Source organism: Astyanax mexicanus, chromosome 20 (genome assembly GCF_023375975.1).
Source record: "Astyanax mexicanus isolate ESR-SI-001 chromosome 20, AstMex3_surface, whole genome shotgun sequence".
NCBI lineage: Eukaryota > Metazoa > Chordata > Actinopteri > Characiformes > Acestrorhamphidae > Astyanax > Astyanax mexicanus.
This window is the reverse complement of record NC_064427.1, coordinates 39,220,894-39,243,057: the sequence shown is the minus strand read 5'-3', so window position 1 is coordinate 39,243,057 and position 22,164 is coordinate 39,220,894. Positions and strand designations below refer to the sequence as shown.

At 43.7% G+C, this 22,164-nt stretch overlaps 2 protein-coding genes across 13 annotated transcripts in view; both read right to left on the bottom strand.

The window, feature by feature from the left end:
- The window catches only part of stard13a (StAR-related lipid transfer (START) domain containing 13a), a 522,041-nt gene that overhangs the window by 85,320 nt on the left and 414,557 nt on the right, over window positions 1–22,164 (bottom strand). The gene's annotated exons all lie outside the window — the stretch shown is intronic.
- nbeaa (neurobeachin a) overlaps window positions 1–22,164 on the bottom strand; it is a 314,222-nt gene that overhangs the window by 123,061 nt on the left and 168,997 nt on the right. For all 10 annotated transcript variants that reach the window (XM_049468902.1, XM_049468904.1, XM_049468903.1 and 7 more), the window contains exons 11-13: window positions 17,800–17,908; window positions 17,523–17,675; window positions 12,061–12,229 (exon numbers count right to left, since the gene is read on the bottom strand). In XM_049468902.1, the coding sequence (XP_049324859.1) occupies window positions 12,061–12,229; window positions 17,523–17,675; window positions 17,800–17,908 (431 nt within the window). The remainder of the gene's footprint in view (window positions 1–12,060; window positions 12,230–17,522; window positions 17,676–17,799; window positions 17,909–22,164) is intronic.

The following is a 22,164-nucleotide window of genomic DNA, read 5'->3' as shown; positions in this document are numbered from 1 at the left end:
TATATTATGTTATATTATTCTCTGTTTCACTCCATTTAAAAGCTCACATTAGCAAGATGTGCTAAATATTCACGCGCAAATTATGATAGTTACCTAGTCAATGAGCTAGTGAGTTAGCTAGTTACCTAATCAGTGAACTAGTCAGTTATCTTAGTCAATGAGCAAGTGAGTTAGCTAATTACCTAATCAGTGAACTAGTCAGTTATCTTAGTCAATGAGCTAGTGAGTTAGCTAGTTACCTACTCAGTGAGCTAGTGAGCAACCTAGCCAGCAAACTAGTGAGTTATCTAGCCAGTGAACTAGTGAGTTAGTTACCTACTCAGTGAGCTAGTGAATTACTTAGTCAGTGAACTAGTGAGTTACCTACTCAGTGAGCTAATGAGTTAGCAGGTTACTTACTCAGTGAGCAAGTGAGTTACCTAGTCAGTGAACCAGTGAGTTACATAGTAAGTGTGCTACTGAGTTAGCTACTTACCTACTCAATGAGCTAATGAATTAGAATGCTACCTAGTCAGTGAGTTACCTAGTCAGAGAACTAGTGAGTTAGCTAGTCAGTGAACTAGTGAGTTACCTAGTCAGTGAACTAGTGAGTTACCTACTCAGTGAGCTAGTGAGTTACCTAGTCAGTGAGCTAGTGAGTTAGGTAGTTACCTACTTTCAGCATGAATATTTAGCACTCTCGCTAATGTGACTTGTGAACATAACGTTTGTATAATATTTAATTGTAAAAGTATCTGCTGCTGTTGCTGTTTGCTGGAAACTGCTGTTCACTCCGTGTTTGGAAGGACGCTTGAAGCTGGCGGGGTGTTTGGGGGCGTGGTCAGTCTCAGACGAGGGTTCAGGGAACCCGCCAGTCCAGAACCAGCTGACCAATGGAGATTCAAGGGGAACCCCTTCTTCTAAGCCCCGCCCACCCGTGAAAACGTTAGGTTATGAATATAACCCCTGTTCCCTGAAGGAGAGGAACGAGGTACAACACATAATGTATGGGATATCACGCCCTTGCGTGTCTGGCTGAAGACACCTTTAATCACGCCTAAAAGGCAGATGATGCATAGTGACGAGGGCAGGAGGGCCCGCCCCCTGCATATAACCCCACGTCACCAGCATCACTCCTCAGTTCAAGATGCTGCTCTTCACTGAGCTAACAGCGAAGCGGGGCAACCTGTGTTGTACCTCGTTCCTCTCCTTCAGGGAACAGGGGTTATATTCATAACCTAACGTTCCCTTTCAGTCGATTCACTCGGTACAACACATAATGTATGGGACCTATATACACGCCCCGCGGAGCAGACACCGAACCAAGCGGGCACACTAGAGCACCCCAGACCCCGAAGAAAGAACAGCATGAGCTACTGAAGGGGCCACCACATCTAGGCGATAGAAGCGCACAAAAGTATGAGGTGATGCCCAGCTGGCAGCAGCGCAAATGTCTTTAACGGAGACACCCTTAAAAAGGGCCCACGATGCAGCCATTCCCCTAGTAGAATGAGCCCGCACCCCCACAGGCAACTCCAGACCCTTGCTGTTATAAGCTAATGCAATAGCTTCCACAACCCAGTGAGAGAGACGCTGCTTAGACAGAGCCCTGCCACGAACTGGGTTGGCAAAACAGACAAAAAGCTGGTCACACCCACGGAAAGCCTGAGTACGATCAATGTATGTACGCAGTGCACGCACAGGGCAGAGCGTGTGCATTTTTTGCTGCTCCTCAGAAGCAAATGGAGGATGAGAGAAAGAATTAAGCTCAAAGGCTAGTGAACTATAAGACATAGGCAGCACCTTTGGCACATACGCTGCATTAGGGCGTAATGTAACCTTGATGTCCCCTGGTGCAAACTGGGTACATGAGGGGTGCACTGACAGAGCATGAAGATCACCCACACGCTTAGCAGAGGCTAAAGCAAGCAGCAGAGCCGTCTTATACGAAACATATTTCATGTCTACAGAATTTAGGGGCTCAAATGGAGGCCCAGACAGGGCTTCGAGCACAATAGTGAGGTCCCAGGGAGGAACGGCTGGCCTAGATACAGGCTTTAGACGTCGCACTCCCTTTAAGAAACGTATAGCTAGGGGGTGTGCCCCAGGCGACAATCCCCCAAAACCAACATGACAGGCTGATATAGCCGCCAAATATACTTTTATTGTCGAGAATGAGAGCCCACGCTCCAGTAACTCCTGAAGGAATGTCAAAACATCCACAATGGAACACTGGAAGGGAATCAAATTTCTTCCCTGACACCAGTGCTCAAATGCACGCCATTTATAAGCATACAAACCTCTTGTAGAGGATGCCCTTGCACACTGAATGGTAGCCACAACATTAGAGGGCCAACCGCTGGCCATCAAGGCAGACTTTTCAGCGGGTAGGCATGGAGACACCACAGCTCCGGCCGGGGGTGAACAATTTCCCCTCCCGCCTGAGACAGGAGATTCGAGTGAAGTGGGAGAGCCCATGGATCTCCTGCAAGGAGACTGATTATTTCTGCGTACCATGGTTTTGATGGCCAGCAGGGAGCTACAAGTATCAGAGAGAGGTTCCCCTGGCGCACCCTCTCCAGTGTTGGCATGATCAGCTCCACCGGGGGGAATGCATAAAGCAGAGTGTTGGGCCAGAGATGTGCCAGTGCATCCACTCCCAGGGGAGCACCCTGGTCTGCTAGAGAGAAAAACAGAGGACAATGCGTGTTTTCTCTGGATGCGAAGAGATCTACGTTGGCCCTGCCAAACCGATCCCAGATCTGTTCCACCACCAGGGGACTGAGTCTCCATTCTCGAGCTGGAGGACCTCCCCTGGAGAGGAGATCCGCACCCAAGTTCAGGCGGCCTGGCACATGTGTCGCCCTGAGTGAAAGTAGGTGAAAACTGCTCCACATTAGAAGGGAGTGGGACAGATTCAGAAGCAGGAGTGACCGCGTGCCCCCCTGCCTGTTTATGTAAGACACCACGGAGGTGTTGTCTGTTCTGACTAAAACATGCTTCCCCCTCAATTCTGAGAGGAAGCGCTTTAGGGACAAATGGACCGCGAGCAACTCCAGACAGTTTATGTGGAGGGAGCGCTGCGCTGAAGACCACGCCCCCTTCACAGCTGCCCCGTTGCACACCGCACCCCAGCCTGTCAGGGACGCATCTGTTGACACTACCACGCGAAACAGAACTCTGCCTATAGGCGAGCCCTGGCAGAGCAGGCGGGGCTCTCTCCAAGGAGATAGTGCTTTCATACAACCCTGGGTCACAACTATCTTTTTCTGGAGATGGTGTGAGGCGTTCAGGCGGTGTGATAATAGCCAGTGCTGAAACGCACGCATTAGAAGTAAACCCAGCGGAACTACCGCTATCATTGACGCCATTTGACCCAACAGTTGGAGAAATTGGCGAAAACGTAGACTGCGCGCCAGCTGAAACTGCGCGAGGCAGTCGCGGAACGCACATATTCTGCGCTCTGACAGACGCGCTCGGCTGGTGAGAGAGCATATTTCCAACCCCAGAAAAGACAGCTTCTGGCTGGGAATTAGAGAGCTCTTTTTCAAATTCACCGAGAAACCCAGCCTCTGAATATGGGATAACACAGCCCCTGTGTGTGCTAAAGCTTCGTCCCTCGACCGTCCAATTAGAGCCAGGTCGTCTAGATATGAAAGCACTCGCACTCCTCGCATCCGCAGAGGAGCGAGAGCTGCTTCCACACACTTCGTAAAAGTGCGCGGGGCCAGAGAAAGCCCGAACGGGAGAACGAGCCACTCGTAAGCCACGCCCTCGAAGGCGAATCTGAGATAACGTCTGTGATCTGGATGGACTGCAATGTGAAAATATGCATCCGTGAGATCTATAGACGTGAACCAATCCCCCGGGCCGACCGCGCGAAGGAACTGGCGAAGTGTTAGCATTCTGAATTTGAAAACTCTTAAATGCTTGTTTAATGTTCTTAAATCCATAATTGGACGTAACCCCCCGCCCCTCTTCGGCACCACAAAATAACGGCTGTACCAGCCTCTTTGTGCATCGGCCTGAGGAACTACACGGATCGCCTGCTTGCAAAGAAGAGTTTCTATCTCCTCTCTGAGCACCGCCGCAGCGTTGAGTGACACTTGCGTGTACACCACGCTGGAAAAGCGGGGGGGGCGCTTTCGAAACTGCAAGCGGTAACCCATGGCAACAGTCCGCTCTACCCAGGGCGAGACTGCGCATGCGCGCCAGTTTGCTGCACGTGCAGCGAGCCGGCTGTGATGATATGCTACTCGTGGAGGGGCGGAGCCCTCCTGTGGCTGAAATTGGGAGTGCAACACATTTTTTTGTGGGCTGGACATTTTTATTTCGCCCTGAGTTACAGAATGCAACTTTATTATTAGGGCACCCTCCCCCCACCCCTGAGTACAGTGACTGGGCTGTGGGAATGCTTGAACACACGTGTTTACAGAGAACAGGTGATTTATAAACGATGTTGGGGCAAAACGTGCCCTTTTTGAACTTGGCCCCGGAAGAGGGGAAAAACTGCGCCTCTTCGGTGGCTTTAGGGGAGAAACTGTGGTGTCTCCGACCAGCGGAGACCTCACTCCCCCTTCTCTGCGAGCTAGGATGAGTCAGGCTTCCTCTTCCTCACCGCGGAGTCTTTCTGGTGCCCGGGAGGAGGACCTTTGCTCCAGGCTGAGTGGCGTGGAGTGTGTTTGGGCTGCTGCTGCTTGGGCGGGGGATTCCCCGCAGTAACCGTAGCAGCGGGCCTCTTCATCGGAGGAAGCGGCGCTGCGGGCTTGCGGGCAGTCAACTGCGGTTTCTGCTTCTCCCGTCTTGGCAGAATAGATCGCAAAGCCTCCGTCTGCTTTTTCCTCAGCTCGAACTTGGCTTGAATGGCTTCGAGTGACTGGCCAAACAGACCTGCCGAGGAGACCGGCTCGTCCAAATAAGTCGCCCGGTCTCTGTCTGGCATGTCAGACAGCGTTAGCCACAAGTGGCGCTGTGCCACGACAGTAGACGCCATTCCTCTGCCCAGCGAGAGAGCCGCACAGCGAGACATACGCAGGATGTAATCTGAGGCAATTCTAACCTCATTTAGCAGAGCTGTTAGCGGGCTGTCCGCGGGTAGCTGGTCTCCGAGTTCGGCTAGACACATCGCCTGGTAAGTCTGGAGGAGAGTGACTGAACTCATCGCTCTGGCCGTGCCTGCCTGCGCGCGATAAACCATGTCCAGCTGGGAGAAGGAGAACCGGCAGTGCTTGGAGGGAAGCACGGCTGGTCCCGCGACTCCCTGATTATGAGACGGAGCCAGGTACGCTGCCAGCGAAGGCTCCATCGGAGGGGGGTTTAGCAGCCCCGCCTCCCCTGACCCTTCCAGCTCGAGAAACTGCGCGTAACCAGGCACCGTGGTGCGGGTTGACAGCGGTTTAGCCCATGACGACGTCAGCTCTGTCATGAAGTCGGGGAAAAGTGGGAGACGATGCTTCACCACTTGCGGAGCCGGGGGAAGGAAAAATCCTGCGAATCTGGTCGCTTTTTTGGACAGATGAGGAGCAGGCCACTCCACGTCCAGCTTTTGCGCCGCACGACGGTAAAGGGAAAAGAAAGAGGTGTCAGCCTCGTCCTGTTTACCCTCCGCAGCCGTCGGGGCTGGAAGAACCTGCAGCTCTTCCTGCTCGTCTTCGGAGTAATCAAGCTCGTCTACACCGAGACCGAACGGGTCGTCGTCCTCGAGCTCGGCTGCAGGCTCGGAGAGCTGCGGCTGACACGGAAGAGTCAGCGACGGCGAATTCATTTCGCACATCTCCAGACTCTCCATGTGCTCAGCCCAGTTAAGGCAAGGTTCCCCTTCGTACTCGGCTTCCTCGACGTCCGAACAGGACGGCCCAGCCTTTCCGGAGATCAGGGGATCCTCGCGTGCCACTGCTGCTTGTCCGAGAACTTTCTCAACGAACGTTACACGGCGTTCGAGGGTCGACCGCCTGAGCTGGCGACAGAGCGCACATGCATCAGGTTGGACCAAGGCCCTCCTAGCATGGACGATTCCCAGGCAGACTGGACATGCATCATGTTGGTCCTTCTCGGTAATGGCAAAACCACATCCCTGAGGACAAGGACGGGAGGCTTTCTTGCCAGGCTGAGAGGTAAGGTTGGCTTGCGAGCTCATTTTAGGCAGCCGTTAGCGAAGCTAAACAGGCTAGCCCCGAGACTTACAAAGCAGGTTTAAAAGCAGCAAAATCCTTTAAATAACGCTCCGCGGGAAGACGACTCACCAATATGAGGTTGTTGTCGTGCTTGCCTAATGGAACAGTTAAGTTATCCGAAGGATTGCTGAATTGAGCTAACTAGACTAGCAGAAAAGGTGTAAGGTGTTCTCAGCGAAGTGAAGAGCATAAGAACTGAGGAGTGATGCTGGTGACGTGGGGTTATATGCAGGGGGCGGGCCCTCCTGCCCTCGTCACTATGCATCATCTGCCTTTTAGGCGTGATTAAAGGTGTCTTCAGCCAGACACGCAAGGGCGTGATATCCCATACATTATGTGTTGTACCGAGTGAATCGACTGAAAGGGAACTGTGCCAAAACTCAGAAGCAAAAAACTGAAGCAGAAGCAAAAGAGGGATTCCAGAAGCAAAAGTCTTTAACAGAAAAATCCAAAAAAATCCACAGAAAATTCACAAAAACACAAAAATAAAAGCAAAGACCAAACTGAAATAATTTTCAAATAACTGCAAAGGATAATAAAATAACAAAGTATATTTAAAAATATATATTTGCTATATATTTTTTCTCTTTTGAATTTGTAACATATAATTTTTGCTTTTGATTCCTAACATTTTGATTGCGGATTTATTTTTTTTGTGTAAAACTTTTGGCACAAAATTCACTCCATAAGATAACAAAAGTACACATGATATCAGCCTAGACCATATACACGGTTCTGTTTTGTAAAACCACTCCTCGCTCCCCTGCAGAGAACAACAGCTTCAATGTTCAGATTTAGAAAGACTTTCTTTATTTTATATTTTTTTATAAAAACAATTATTTATGTTTATAAGTTAATTCAAGAGAAATTGTCTTTTATTTTTATAAAAACTCCTTTTTTCCAGGAAATAGTTCAGTTTTAAATGTCTAGAAATACATTGTTGCTGTTAAAAATGCATTTTTATAATGTTTATGTTAAGGCGGCGGGAGGTGGTGTCTGCAGCTGCTGAAAGTAACTAATAAAGTAACTTGTACAGTAACTTAGTTACTTTTAAAATCAAGTAATCCATAAAGTAACTAAGTTTCTTTTTAAAGGAGTAATCAGTAATCAGTAATCGGATTACTTTTTCAAAGTTACTATACCATCACTGACACACACACACACACACACACACTCACAGGTTCATGAGTGATGGACTCCAGTGGATGACGGTGTACAGTAAATAATCACTGCAGCGCTAGTGATGTTCGTCACACACACACACACACACTCCCCCTCTGATGAATCCACATGGCAGAGTGGGATGGCAAACAGGGTTGCCATGACGACCCGGTTTGCGCATCCGGCAGTGAAGAGCAGCCGTAACTCAGCGTTATCGCAGACCTTCAGCACAACATGGTGGGAAAAACATCCCTCCATTCTGTCTCAGCAGCCTTATCCTAATTGATCTGCAGTAGAAAATAAAGCACAGCCCTGTACAGTACAGCCACACACACACACACACACACACACACACACACACACACTTCACACATCCTGCAGATGAGACTAAATGTAAAGCAAACGTGCAGAAAGACTGCATCGATTCTTATTCCTGTTGGACTCTAGAGGAGATCTGGGCTTCACTTTTTGTGTATAACCTTTTGATCACCTCTTTCTTTCTACACCCATTATCCATTTTCCAGCTCCACTGAGCTAATTGGAGTACTATGTAGTTCTATATCTACAGACTGTAGTTCTGTGTCTGTTTCTCTTCATACTGTATTATCTTTCTTCTTTCCTCCTGTTCTTCAGTGGTCAGACACAGCAGTGCTGCTGGAGTTTTAAACCTTAAACAGACCTTGGGCCTGTGTACAGGTTACAGCTGTAGGTGATACAAATAGGAAATACCCTTTATCTCTGCAGTGAAATAAAATATTTATATTCTGAACCTTTGAGAGCTTTGGAGAGATTCTCCTACAGGCCAGTTGAAGCAGTTGCATGTTCACTCTGTACTCTTAATAATTTTAGATAACAATGAAAACTAGACAATCGTAACAAAATGAAAAGCTTGGAGGACATGAAATGATTCATTTGTATTCAAGAAACTATTGATTTAAAAATGTTAAAAGTGTAATGATGTTTTGACAGTTGCAGATCAGCCGTGGTTTTATGTTTTTTGGATACAATCCGGGTTAGCACCCGAACATCCCTTTCAGACAGCTTCCTCTTACAGCGTCCACAGTTAATCCGTAAATAAAGTCACGTAAAAATAAAGTATAAAAGAATTACATACAAACATTCTAAATGTAAAAGTTTGTCTGTTTAGTCACCATTTAATCTTCAGTCAGGCTAGAATATTTCGAATATTATTTCACAATTATTTCATAAATTTATTATCTTTATCTAACACCAGTTCGGTTCAGTTTTGTGTGAGTGTGTTGGGTGTGTGTTGGGTGGCGGTGGGGTTCAGCTCTGTCTCTGTGAGTTGAGGAGTCTGACTGCCTGGTGGATGAAGCTGTTGCAGAGTCTCAGGCCTGTCCCTGATTGAATATGTTTGGGATTCTGGGATATCCAACTGTTCAGGATGTTTTTTTTTTTCCTGGCAAGGATATTATACATAATTATATTCAAATGTTAGGTTAACAAGTTTAAATAAATACAAATGCATTCACGGCATCAACTCCATATTCTCAGTTGCTCCACAAGCCATCGCATAAGTAACCTAAACAAAGTGGCTACGATGTAAAAAGTCAGTAGTCAGTTAATGTTCTGTTCACTGATTCTCTGCTAAAAAAAAATCTTTATTTCTAAATCTAAACAAAAGATTTAGTGAACTACGAATGACTAGGAATTATTTCAGGGTTTGGTTCTGAACAAATTCTAAAAAAAGAACTAGAGCTGCACTGCTCTCTCTTTACTGTCAGGCTGGAGGCAGGTACGAGGAGGCAGGATGAAGAGGTAGTCAGCACTGATGGGCTGGAGAAAGTGTGATGTGAGGAAACCAAAAAAAGTTGTGAGTGAAAGAACGAGACAGAGCAAACAGCACAGAGACACAGTGCTGTAACACAAGCAGGACAAAATGGAGGGAGAGAAAACAAACGATGAGTGGCTCATCAAAAACACTAGAGGGAGAGAAAACTGCAGATTTACACCAGAAAAAAATAAAAACAGTAAAAACTACACAATAAAAAACGTCTAGATACTATTCACTGGTTTGCCATACTGATCTTTTTTCACGGTTACGGTATTTTTTAGACTAGAAGGCCTGAAAAACACTATAAGGAACAGGGGTGTTGCCATGTTTCCCTTCTAATTCAACAGATCTCACAACCTGTAAAGCTAAGCTAAGTAAACAAAACTGTATTTCTTAAAAAATGAAAAAAAAAAAAACACTTTCTTTCAAAATCAATCGAGTGCTGGATGTTAATCTACACAGATTGTTAACTATTCTGTTTAAACAACATTTAAACATTTCAATCATCATCAACCTGTCATCAACTAACAGTGAGTAATCCAGCTCAGAAAGATTCACACTCTCTCCTTGTCTGAGCATGACTCACTCTAGGCTGTGTGATATGACCAAAAATGTATTTAAGCAATAGAACACGAGAGGGAGTGTGTTATCACGAATAACATCACGGCTGTGATTCGGTCGCAGGCACGAGCCAAAGATGAGTACTGTATAACACACGACCTCGAGTGTTCTTTTGCTTTTATACAACAGTTTTTTTTTACAAAATGAATAAAGAAAATAAATCAAAGAACTTTAAGAAATTCAGTTTGAATGCGCTTTAATATGGACTGAGCCTTCCGCCAAAAAGTAGTTCCACAACAACTGTAACAGAACTGAAACTTAACTACAAAACGGTGTATGGTTCATACAGACTAACACCACGAACGTTAGCTTAAAACAAACTTGTGAATAAGTGAAGATGGTAATGTTAGGAGGGTGAAATAACGCTGATACTCTCCTCTCCTGCTCCGTGGAGTCGTCTTCAGGTGAACGCTGTGCATTTTTTGAGCATTTCTGCTTGTTTTGCTGGGTGGTGTTAGTGGTTTTAGCTAGCCGGCTGGACTGTGGTTAGGTTAGCGTAGCTTGCTTTAGCTCAGCATTAGCTTAGCTTAGCCTAGCCTGGCTGGTTAAGTTACCATTCTGGCTGTCAGACGGCATTAGCCGAGTGATTTTCTTTCCCTTTTTTTCCACAAAAGACTTGTGTATATACGCCGTTACTTGGCAACGCGTCGGCGGAGTGATACAGGTTTAGTGTGAGAAGGCCGTGATGTTATCACATATATCAGCACGGCTAGAACACTTCTCAACCAATCAGATTGTGAGGTCGGAACTAACTGTTGTGTAAATGCCAATATAGCCCACTTCATATCCTGATACAATATAGATCACAATATAGCACATTTTCTAGAAATTAAATGATTTATTTTATATTAGTTGCAGCCCTAAAGCAGAACGTGTTTCATGTTTCTAACATTAAAGGTGTGAAAAAAATCTCCCTGGAAATTTCTGACAGATATCCAAATGTCCAGAGAGAAAGACTGCAACAAATAACACACAAAACTTATTTAGAAGCTATTTAGAAAAACGTAAAAAGAAAGAAATAAAAAATGAAAGAAGAAAGTAAGAGAGAGAGAATGAAATAAAGTAAAAGAGAAAGAAAATGGAAGGAGTGAGAGCTGCATGGCTGACCTGGTGTGTGAGGCAGTGTGTGCTGCAGATAATGAAAGGCATTAGCCTCCTAACCCTCCAGAAACACTGCTACTAAACCCTCACACACACACACACACACACACACACATACAAACGCCCAACATCCAGAAAGAAAACAGCAGAACACTAGCTGTGCCAGGATCCACCAGTACTGTAAGATCTATACAGCACACAGTTGTTCAGGCTGTTTATGACGCTGCAGACGCTGGAGAAGCACCAGTGCTCTGGGTGGGGGTAAAGGTCACTATAATAAATGATGCTGCAGATTTGATTCTAATAACAGAAGGTTAGAGTCTGACCTCTCCTTCCTATAAACCCCTCATACCTTCATTCCACAACTCCACAAGTTCACAAAGAATACCACTTCAGCCACGCTGAAACTCTGCAGTACTGATACTCAAGAGAACCGGAACCTTTCACAAAGGCCATTGCACAAAGATGCCTACATTTTTTATTTTTTATTCTTTTTACATAAACTGAAATGGGATTTGAATTGTTTCAAACGTTGCGTCAAACTTTCATTAAAGACAGACCAATAAAAATGTGTCTTTTATGACGAAACGTTCAAACGCCAGCTGTAAGTTTGTGAATGTCCAGACAGAACTGAGCTCTACTGCTTAATGTCTTCTGTACTGGATTGAGAAGTGGATTGTACTCTCAAGAGGGGTATCTGGTTAGGGGCTTAAAAGCTTTTACTGTGCTTTCTTTCTTGTGAGGCAAGTTAGTTTTACACATTCTACAAATGTAAGAGATTATTAAGTCAGACACTCTACAAATTATCTATTTTATTAAATTATCTTTATTCATTGGCTTTTAAAGGGCTAGATCACATTTTGTGGCTAGAAATGAGCCGATATATACATAACACATATAACCCAGCTCTTCTTCCACTGAATGTTACGATTGGCAGTTCAGACAAAGAAAGTTTAAGCCTGGCATTAAGTAGCTACTATACTACCATCAGAGAAAATTAAAACAACAAAACTCTTCTTCAATTCCCACTCTGAAAAGGGCCAGTGTTCAGTTCAGAACAGGTTTTGTCAGGTTTAGTAGGAGTTAGAAAGCAGACAAATCAGCAAAATGTGCCAGATAACATTTCCGAAGAACCCTGACCTCAGGGCTGTTGGGTAGTATTAATACAGTCCCAGAAGACATGTGTAATAAACTTCAGTGTGTTTGCAGTGTGTGGCTGTGTGTACTCACCGAGCCCTTTGGGTGTGATGCCACTGCTCTCCAGTGGATTGCTGGCCCAGTAGTAGTACTTGAGTGTGTGCATGAGCTGCAGCACGGTGCCCACTCTGCGGATGGTGGTGTAGATAGTAGCCGTGCCGATGAACTCCGCCGACAGATAGGTGTACAGAGAAAGCTGCACCTGTGAGGCGCAAAAACACACACAAACAAAATGCTTTCAATAAAACATAAAAATTAAAATAAAACAAATTATGTCCTCACTTAAGCATTATTCTATCATTGTGAAAAAATCGTATGTCACACATCAACCTGTCATCAACTACCAGTGAGTAATCCAGCTCAGAAAGATTCACTCTCTCTTCTTGTCTTGTATTCAAAAATGAATATCCCGATATAGTCCACTTCATATCCCGATAACGATATAGATCACAATATAGCACATTTTCTTGAAATTCTGTGATTTATTTTAAAAACTATAAACACGTTTAATTACACTCTACAAGTGAAAGTATGTTTTTTTTTTATATTTCGTTGTATTATTTATTTTATTGAGAAACTCATAGTACAAATTGTTAACTAATCATATCAATATAAAAGAGTAAATTAGTAACATCATTTTTACCCAAACAAATTTTATATCAGTGTTTCTTAATCCTGGTCCTGTGCCCTTCCTGTCCTGCACGTTTTCCAGACTTTCTCTGCTTTAACTCACCTCTGCTACTCTGACAGGACTTATTAATGAGCTGATTATTAATGAGCTGATTAGTTGATCAGGTTAGTTGAAAACAAAAGTGTGCGGAGCAGAGGGTGCAGGATCAGTGCTGAGAAACTAAAAATGATGAGTTTCTTTGATTTTACCAAATGTAAAACCTCTGGAATATAATCAAGAGGAAGATGGATGATCACAAACCATCAAACCACCAAACTGAACTGCTTGAATTTTTACACCAGGAGTAAAGCAGCATAAAGTTATCCAAAAGCAGTGTGTAAGACTGGTGGAGGAGAACATGATGCCAAGATGCATGAAATTAAAACTGTGATTAAAAACCAATCAGGGTTATTCCACCAAATATTGATTATTTCTGAACTCTTAAAACTTTATGAATATGAACTTGTTTTCTTTGCATTATTTGAGGTCTGAAAGCTCTGCTTTATTTGAGCTATTTCTCATTTTCTGTAAATAAATGCTCTAAAAGATAATATTTTAATTTGGAATTTGGGAGAAATGTTGTCTGTAGTTTATAGAATAAAACAACAATGTTCATTTGACTCAAACATAAACCTATAAATAGCAAAATCAGAGAAACTGATTCAGAAACTGAAGATTCAGAATAACTGTATGCTTCCGTGTATGTTATTTCTCATTATTTGACCATTTTATTTTTTCCATTAAAAAAACAGAAGAAAGTAGCTAGATATTTTTTTGTTTGAAGAGCTTCCTCTATTTCTCTCACTAGCTCTCGCTCTCTGTGTACTTCCACACTGCTGTACTAATCTCAAAGGGACATACACTTACATGCAAACACACACACACACACACACACTTGCTAATTAGGCTTGTAGTTAATAAGGCAACTCTGGAACACCAGGCTATCAGTGGAGCTAATCTCAGCCTCAAGCTGATTGGGCTGAGGCTGGGACTGGTACTCCTTTAACCTTTCCTCAATTACAGCTGTAAACATGCACGCAGGGGAGAGTGCTGGAGTGTAGGCTGCACACCATGACTACGTGTACACATACTGTTACGTGAGGAGGCGGGGGGACTGCGAGTCTGCACCATGTCAGAGCAAACAGCCCCGGTTGGTCCCAGCTGGACCTCGTTGGACTGACTGAGCCGGCAGCTTGGACCAGCTTAAAAGCCCTGACTCAAAAGACTATTTGCTAACATGACTAGGACCCCAGTAGGACATCATTATTTTTATTTAAGTTGTTTTGGGTGTTGGTAAAGGGCATTTTACAAGTAAAAGGTATTTTGTGAGTTCATTCACTCCCTACTGTGCCACGGTGGCCACACCCCTATCCCTAGGAGTGCGCTCACAATACACATACAGTACATATAATTTAATATCATGTGACAAAGAAAAGTTGTTTGTGTGGTAGTGTAAACAGCAAAAACACACCGAATGTGACACTCTTAATTCCAATTTTGGCCTCTTCAAATTGTGGCATTGAAATTAATCAGCAATCAAGCAATGTGAGGCTCAAACTCTGTCAGAAAGAAATTCAAGTCAAGTAAACTAAATAACAAAAGCGGATAAAAAGGGACGATGAATGTGAGGAGATCACAATTTGAGCAGCAGTAAATAAGAGTTTTATTGGTAAGATAATGAGGTAACAGGCCTGATAAATATTTGAATTGATGTCTCTGAAGGCTCAAGTCTAATGAAATGGACAAACAAAGCCACAGGACGTGTCTGCAGCATCAAGGGAAAACAAAAAGATTAAAATTGCCTCTAAAGCAAAGATCTAAATCAAAGAAGTGGGCAAATAACATACTCTTTCTACATCAAGCTCGAATGCACTCTTGGCGAAGAGTCCAGCTACAGCTTCTTCATAGCTGCTGTGATTTTGGCAAGGATGAAACCGAAACTTCACATGAAGTGTTTCTGTTTTGCACATGCAGTTATATAGTACAAACTACAGGGCAAATATCAGATACAGTGGGAAATTTATTTAATACAGTGCAGATTTAGCAAGTTTTTCCATCTTCAAATGAGGTAGGTATAAAATGAGATGGATGAGTCCACTATGATCGGGAAATTGCTGGTTTGAATCCCGTTCATGTAGCTTGCTATTGGCTGCCGGAGCCTTGAGAGAGCAAAACTGGCCTTTCTCTCTTTGGGTGGGTACAATAGATGGCGCTCTCTTCCCACATTATTTCAAAGGGTGATGTCGATCAGCACAAGACGTCTGTGAGCTGATGTATCGGAACCGAGACGCTCCGCTTTCCTTCGAGTGCGTTGTGATGCTACTCTGTGTCATGTTGGGTCTTCCAACACGACAATGACCCGAAATACACGGACAAGGCAATTAAAAAGTGGCTCTGTAAGAAGCATCCAGACCTGATCCTGATCCTGGTCTTTGGAGGACGATGAAAACTGAATGAAGAAGATCTTATATGGAACTGTTTAAGTGTACTAACAATAATAAAAATACAGATCTCTTCATTTTTTGTAGGTGGGAAAACTTGCACAATCAGCAGTGTTTCAAATGCTTATGTTGGTGCGTAGCCTAATAGTGTTAAAGGAAAAATACTGGAGGAATAACAAAAACAAAAACACATTAATTTAATCTATGGAGCCGGCTGGAGTATGCTGGCTCTGTCTTTGAGGCATGGAGTGGTAAAGGGAAAGATTACGGGTGGGCGTGTGGAAAAGGTTTCTGCAACCCGGCCTCAGGCTCGTTACACACACCATCAAAGCTGGCGGGGGAGCATTCCGGAAAAGGTCGAGCGACTACCCGAAGCTCTCATCTTCATCTCTCCGAGCAGGCCAGTGAAGGAGTGAAATTTTCTGCCTCAGGAAAGTGATCATGCTCTCTCTCTTCCTCTCTTTCTCTCTTTCTCTCTCAGAGTTACTGTCGCATCTTCCCTCATCTCCTTCTTTTCCCCTCCTCTGGACATCTCTGCTCTCTCGCTCATAAAAGGCATACAGTGACTGCGGGGGATCCGGTCGCCCAAGTGAGACAGCAGAAAGTTCAGAAGAAAGCAGAGAGACACCATCCCCCCATCCCTCATCCCCTGAGGCTCCTCTTCCAAGGTCATTATCCAAATACCGACGCTGCCGGCCTTCTCAAACTACTGCACTTTCTACTCCTTCCAAATTACCCCGGCTCACCCTCAGGCCACCAGCCTGAAAAACACTAGCTGATGACTGAGCAAATCAGAACGGACAGCAGATAACTGCATTCCGAATCATCCCCCTTTTCCTACTTTTCCTACGCTCAAGTTCTCCCGAGCCCTCGGTGCGTTCCAGCCAGCACTGCTGCGGATCAGACGCCTCCGTGGATATGGATGTGGGGTGTAATGATGGTACTTCAGCAGAAGGTGAAGTGTGTGCTCCACAGCGGCTGAGTAATGATAACTCAGCAGAGTGCGAGAGTGTGCTAAATCACTGCGGGGAAGCAGGAGGAGAGGAGCTGCATGAGGAGCACATAGTGCTGGACGATACGGCCAAAATTGATATCACGATTCATTCCTTAATTTCGGTCGATACGATATAATTTCAATATCGATATAAATACTTTGAAGGCCTCAAAAAAACTGCTAAAAATCCCTGCAGTGGAAATCTTTACCTACTACTGTCTGAAATTTTAGTCTTTAAAGCCTCCTCTCACAAAAACTGTATAATACTTTAGAAATAAAAAATGATCAGAATAAATCAATGCTCACTTTTATTTGCATGTAGCAAAATAAAAAAAAACATGACATCTCTGTCAAACACAAACCTATAAGCTATATACATATATTAACAATATAAATAACTTTACATTACAACAGAGGCAGAGCTTCTTATTCTTTTGTAAACATGTTTAACAGATCAAAACAAAAGTGCTTCAACCAGGATAACCTTATGGAATACAAAAAGCCTTTATATATATATATATATATATATATATAAGGAACATGATATCCCCGTCAAATAAACAAATTTTACATTAACTATAAATAACTTAGATACAACATAAACTACAAAAGTGCTTCAGATACTGTGTGTAGTGAAACTGCTTGAAGTGGTGGAACAGACCGAGGGACATTCTAGGTGCGGTGCGGAGCGGAGCGTAGCGGAGGGGAGCCGACCCAGGCCTAGCCTAGCCTAGCCTAGCTGGCTACATGCCTGTATGATTATGTCATTACGCACTGACGTAGCCCGGCTACGGAGGCTGATTGTGTTCAGCTCTGCAGTGAACTGACGCCGCTAAAAAAACGCCCGTCTGTGATAGATTCTGTAAATAATACATACCGATATGCCAAAAAATAATATCACCGTTATTGAAACATTTCTTATCGTGATAAATACCAATATTGAAATATTGTCCAGGCCTAGGAGCACACTTAAGCAGGTTAATCCATATTTTCAAAAACTGGCGAGCCAAAATGTTAACAAGTAAGTACCTTTTTTAGCACTATAAGGCGCACTTAAAATCTTTTTTTTTTTTTTTTTTTTAATTCGTCATTTTATGTATGAATTTAACCAGTCAGGTTGTAAGAAGCAGAAAAGTCACTCTGTTAATGTTATACAGAGTTATACAGGACCTTCAGTTTAGTTCTCCAGCACAGAGACTGGAGCAGTATTAGCATTAGCCGCTAACTGTGTTAAGTGGTAGCTCTTCCGCCGTTCAGAAGCGAGTATTATCAGCCAGTAGCCTGCTGCTAACCCTCGGCTAGCACTGCCGTAGCAGTATTAGCATTACCCGCTAACCTAAGTGTTTATCCTCCACACTATTAGTATTGAAAGAAGGGCTCTGGAGCTGACCTTGGCAGGAGTGTGGATCCAGATGGCTGCGTTGAAGAGGACGTGATCACACAGCTGCTTCAGGAGAGGAGCTCCATGAGTTAACCCATCCAGATACTTAGCAAAGGACAGGAACTGCTCCAGAACTGCCCTGGTGATGTGAACACGGGACGACTGAGAGAGAGAGACAGAGAGAGAGAGAGATTAAGATGAATATTTAAACATGACGCATCTCACTTAGTTACACTTAATATTAAAAAATACACATTACTCGTTCAGAACAGCAGCACTGGCTCACCTTCTCCAGCAGGTAACCAATGACCAGAAAGCCCTTCCCTCCCAGCATCTGCTCCTGCATCGCTACTGAACTCTTCAACAGCTCCACCAGGAACGCCAGCAGAGTGGCACTGCAGACACACACACACACACACACACACACACATTACAGAGTTAGTATCGCAAAACAATCCAATTATACACCTACACAACATACATACAAAATAATACAAGACTTCCAAAAATTATAGACAGAGTTTTAACATTTTTAAATGATCCTTCGAGTTCCCAGATGACTAAAACATCTTTTAAACTCTAAATAGAGCTAAATCCATCAGTCTGTGTATGTTGTCAGAGGCTATTTTAAAGATTAAAGAATTATTAAACCATGCAGTCCCACTCTAATCTTATATTCAGTTGAAATCTGATTTGCCCCCTGAGGTGCACCTATCCTGTCACTCATTTTGTCTGTGTACAGTAAAAATGTACAGTATTTTTCTCACTATAAGGCACACTGGATTATAAGGCGCACTATCAATAAGCGTCTATTTTCAGGTGTATTTTAATTTATAAGGCGCATTATGCAACGATGCAATACGGAACAAGAGTTTTGCCATGTTTTCGTTCTAATTCAGCAGGGATCACCGCTAGATGGTGGTATGTGGGGTAACTAAAAGCTAATAAGTTAATTAAACAAAACTGTAATTCTTAAAAAAATGCTTAGATTTCCAGATTTTCACTAAGGCTGGGTGCAGCAGCATTAGCATTAGCAGCTAACTTCTGCCTGACTGCACTACACTGAGGAACCCTGAGTGTTCCAGTAAGCCAGGGAACTATTAGCTAGTGGTTCGTTCCAAAAAAGCTAGTGATTAGCACGGTTAGCTAACGGTTAGACTAATGCTAATACTGCTGGAGAACTAAACTGAAACTCCTGTATAACGCTGCACTTCAGAGGAGTGGCTGTGGCTTATATTTTAACGACCGTATGCTGCCAGAAATCATATAATTCTTAATCTTAATAAATTCTTAATGCTTAAAAAGTTTATGTGAACATTATGGGAAGCTGCAGAACCATATCTGGACCGTACTGATAATCAGTGAGTATGTAGCGCCCAAGTCATCCTAATAAAGTGCACAGTGAGTGTATATCATACACTATAAAACCCCACTCCTTACAGAAACCAGGCAGCGGGCGTATCTTTAAAAGCTCTATCAGTATGCATCACACCGCGTTAGCCACTGTTTACTGTCACTTCTGCTTTGATGTAATCTATTTCACAGCGTAGTGTGCATGTGAAGCTCCTGATACTCAGCAATAATCAATTCGGACATGCACCCACACTTAAATCATTTCCCCGCAGCAGTGCAGTGTAGCGCACTGGCTGTTACAGTCGCAGTGAAGCGCCGAGGCTCTGCAGTCTGAGGGATGCGCATTATACACTGAAACTACTTATTAAATCTGTAGTGTCTCTCTCTCTCTCTCTCTCTCTGTCACTCTCTCACGTCCCTGCACAGTCCTGAGCAGAGGAATGGAGGCACTAAACTCTCACGTCTTTGTTTGTCTGCAGCTCTTTTTTATTTATTTATTTTTTATTTTTTGCCTGCATCGGTAAAAGCCTCCCCCGAGGCCCAGTGCTAAAACTGATAGACGCTCCGCACATCTGGATTCCACTGATGACGCTTGCCAGCTTACTACAGCTCGTCCTCGGCTGATTATACCAAGGAGTTGAGGGACCACAGCCCCTCGACGCGCCACGACGAGACATGGCTGCGTTTGATCACATCGCTCTTCCAAGACAGCGTGTGATAGAGCCGGTGTGTTAGCGTGGAACTGGAACTCCAGACTGCGTGCGAAGCTTCTTCTTCATCTTCAGCCTTTTTAATCATCTCTGGAAAACTGGGGCTCAGAACTGTAACTGTATTCCTCTTACCCATTCTGTCTTTCTGTAACTGAAGAGCTGTACAGTACAGATCTACAGAATAAATCAGTCAACATATTATAAACAGCACTAGTCAACAATATGGTATTTTATTATCGAAGCATCATTACTGTGTGATGGAGTAGGTAATGGGCTTACACATGCGGCTTGCTCTCTGGGTCTTTAAACATGTAAACACACCAGAAAAGGGACAAGACAACATCCATCCTTTCTGTACATCAGCTCATTACACATTTAAACACAGGGTGTACTCACTCTAGGCAATCCGTGCTGTGCCTGTGCACAGTTTCCTCCCGAAGCACGAAGCTCGATTGACTAGTGTGATCACTCTGAGTACACCGAACCGCGAGCACTTTCGGAGCGCAAACACAGAACCAGATTACGTCGGTGATGCAACGTTCCTGTAGACAAACATGGCGGTGTTGTGCATGTTGTGAATTCAGCGTGCTGTGTCGCTATGTATGTAAGCGTGACTAAAATAACCGTGACTTTTGTTTAAGTGTTTTATCTCAGCTTTTATTAAGAAGGCGTACTCCCGAGAAAGGGTGCTTTTCATGGCGGGGGTGCTGAATTCGGCACAACACCGACTAGCCCACTGAGCAGTGAGTGACATAAGCATGCTCAGGCCAGCAGGGGAGTGAGGAGGGCTCAAAACCATGTCTAGTGTGAGTTCACCCAGCTGTTGCATTTAATACCATATATAGTGTCTTCTGTTGTCTTTGGAGCCTGGGTTGCCAGTTCCAGGAAAAATCCTGCTCAAAATCTGACTACAAACCACCAGTCAGAAGTTTTAAACCAGTCTCAATTTCTAAGGTTGTGAAAGACATTCACAACACAGTACATTTTCATGTTGAATGGTTTGCAATTAAGGCTTTTAGGCAGCTGCGATAAAAAAAAAAATAGCCTAAAAAAACGCACAATGTTTTAACCATGACTATTAGACAAGCTCAGTTTGGCGGAAAAAACGCAAACCTGGCAGCATGAAATACAGAGGCAATTCAAAAGCGCAATACAAAGGGAAATACTAATACTAAAATACTTACTGATTACTAAAAGATAAGTACTAATAAATAAACAAATAATGTAGAAATAATTCATGTTTCTTACATTTTTATCAAAACATGGTCAAATTCAAAGTAATATTGTCTGTTAATATTTACACCTCAACTGAAGATAGTTAAGTAGAATTTCTTAAAAACAAATAAGAGGCAATTTCATACTCTATGTATGCAAAGTTCATATGATAATTTCAGGCCTAGACACAACTTGTTTATTTATATGCAAAGCATTCTACTGGCTTGCAGTGATGTATTCTTAAAGGAATGGTTTGGCAGAAAATCCATTACACATGATTTATTACTGAGCCCAGATGTGTTTGATCAGCACTGAGATGTTAAATATCTTATGTGCTTCTTTCGTTTAGAAAAGAAGATGTGATAACACTTGGATGGTTCATCTAACGTTCAACTAAATGATTCTCTGTTAAATGTAACCCTACAATTACCTAATACCCTATACCTTTACAAAGGTGTAAAATGGCTACAGAAGTCTGTTTTTCAAACATTTCAGAGTTTTCTTTCCGACCTGCTCCTCCCCAGATGCAAAGCTCCCACACAGTGGCGAGCAACGATACGTTTTGGACGGTTCAATGTCGAAAAATGCTGTATCTTCTACACTACTGGTGATAAATTACCCAGCTATAGTAAGCAACCTTTCTGAAGCTCAGTGATTACCTTTTCAGCAGAAAAATAGCCAGCTTACCCAGTTACATGGCTGCAGCACACTGTCTGCATGCTTGTTGTCTATACCTGGCAACCCTGAATGTGGAAATAGGACTGGTGGAATGGTGGTGGGCAGGTTCGAAGACCACAACTCACATAGATTACCGTGAAGTAAAGCAGATTTCTCACAAGAACGAGAGCTGCCAGTGCTTAAACTCCTTAATATTTCCATAAAATTAAATGCCCTGATCATGTAATGAGTTACTACAGAAAATGTAATTCTTTCTTATAGTGTAAGGCAGGGGTGTCCAAACTACGGCCGGCGGGCCATTCGCGGCCCGTTTCCTTTTTTGGAGCGGCCCGCGAGGTATTTTAGAAATAGAATGAAAGTTGGTCCGCTGTTAAGCAGGTTTTTATAATGTGAGATTCAACGTTTGAACGCTAGGTGTCAGAAACGGGCCAAAGAGTCTAAAAGTGGAGAGGGTGTGCATTTCTAGCGCAGAAAAACGGGATAAAGAGTCTAAAAGCAGAGAGAGTGCGCATTTCTAGCGCAGAAAAAACGGGCAAAAGAGTCTAAAAGCGGAGAGAGTGCGCATTTCTAGCGCAGAAAAAACGGGCAAAAGAGTCTAAAAGCGGAGAAGGTGTGCATTTCTAGCGCAAAAACATGGGGCAAAAGAGTCTAAGAGCGTGGAGGTTGCGCATTTCTAGCGCAAAAAATGGGCCAAA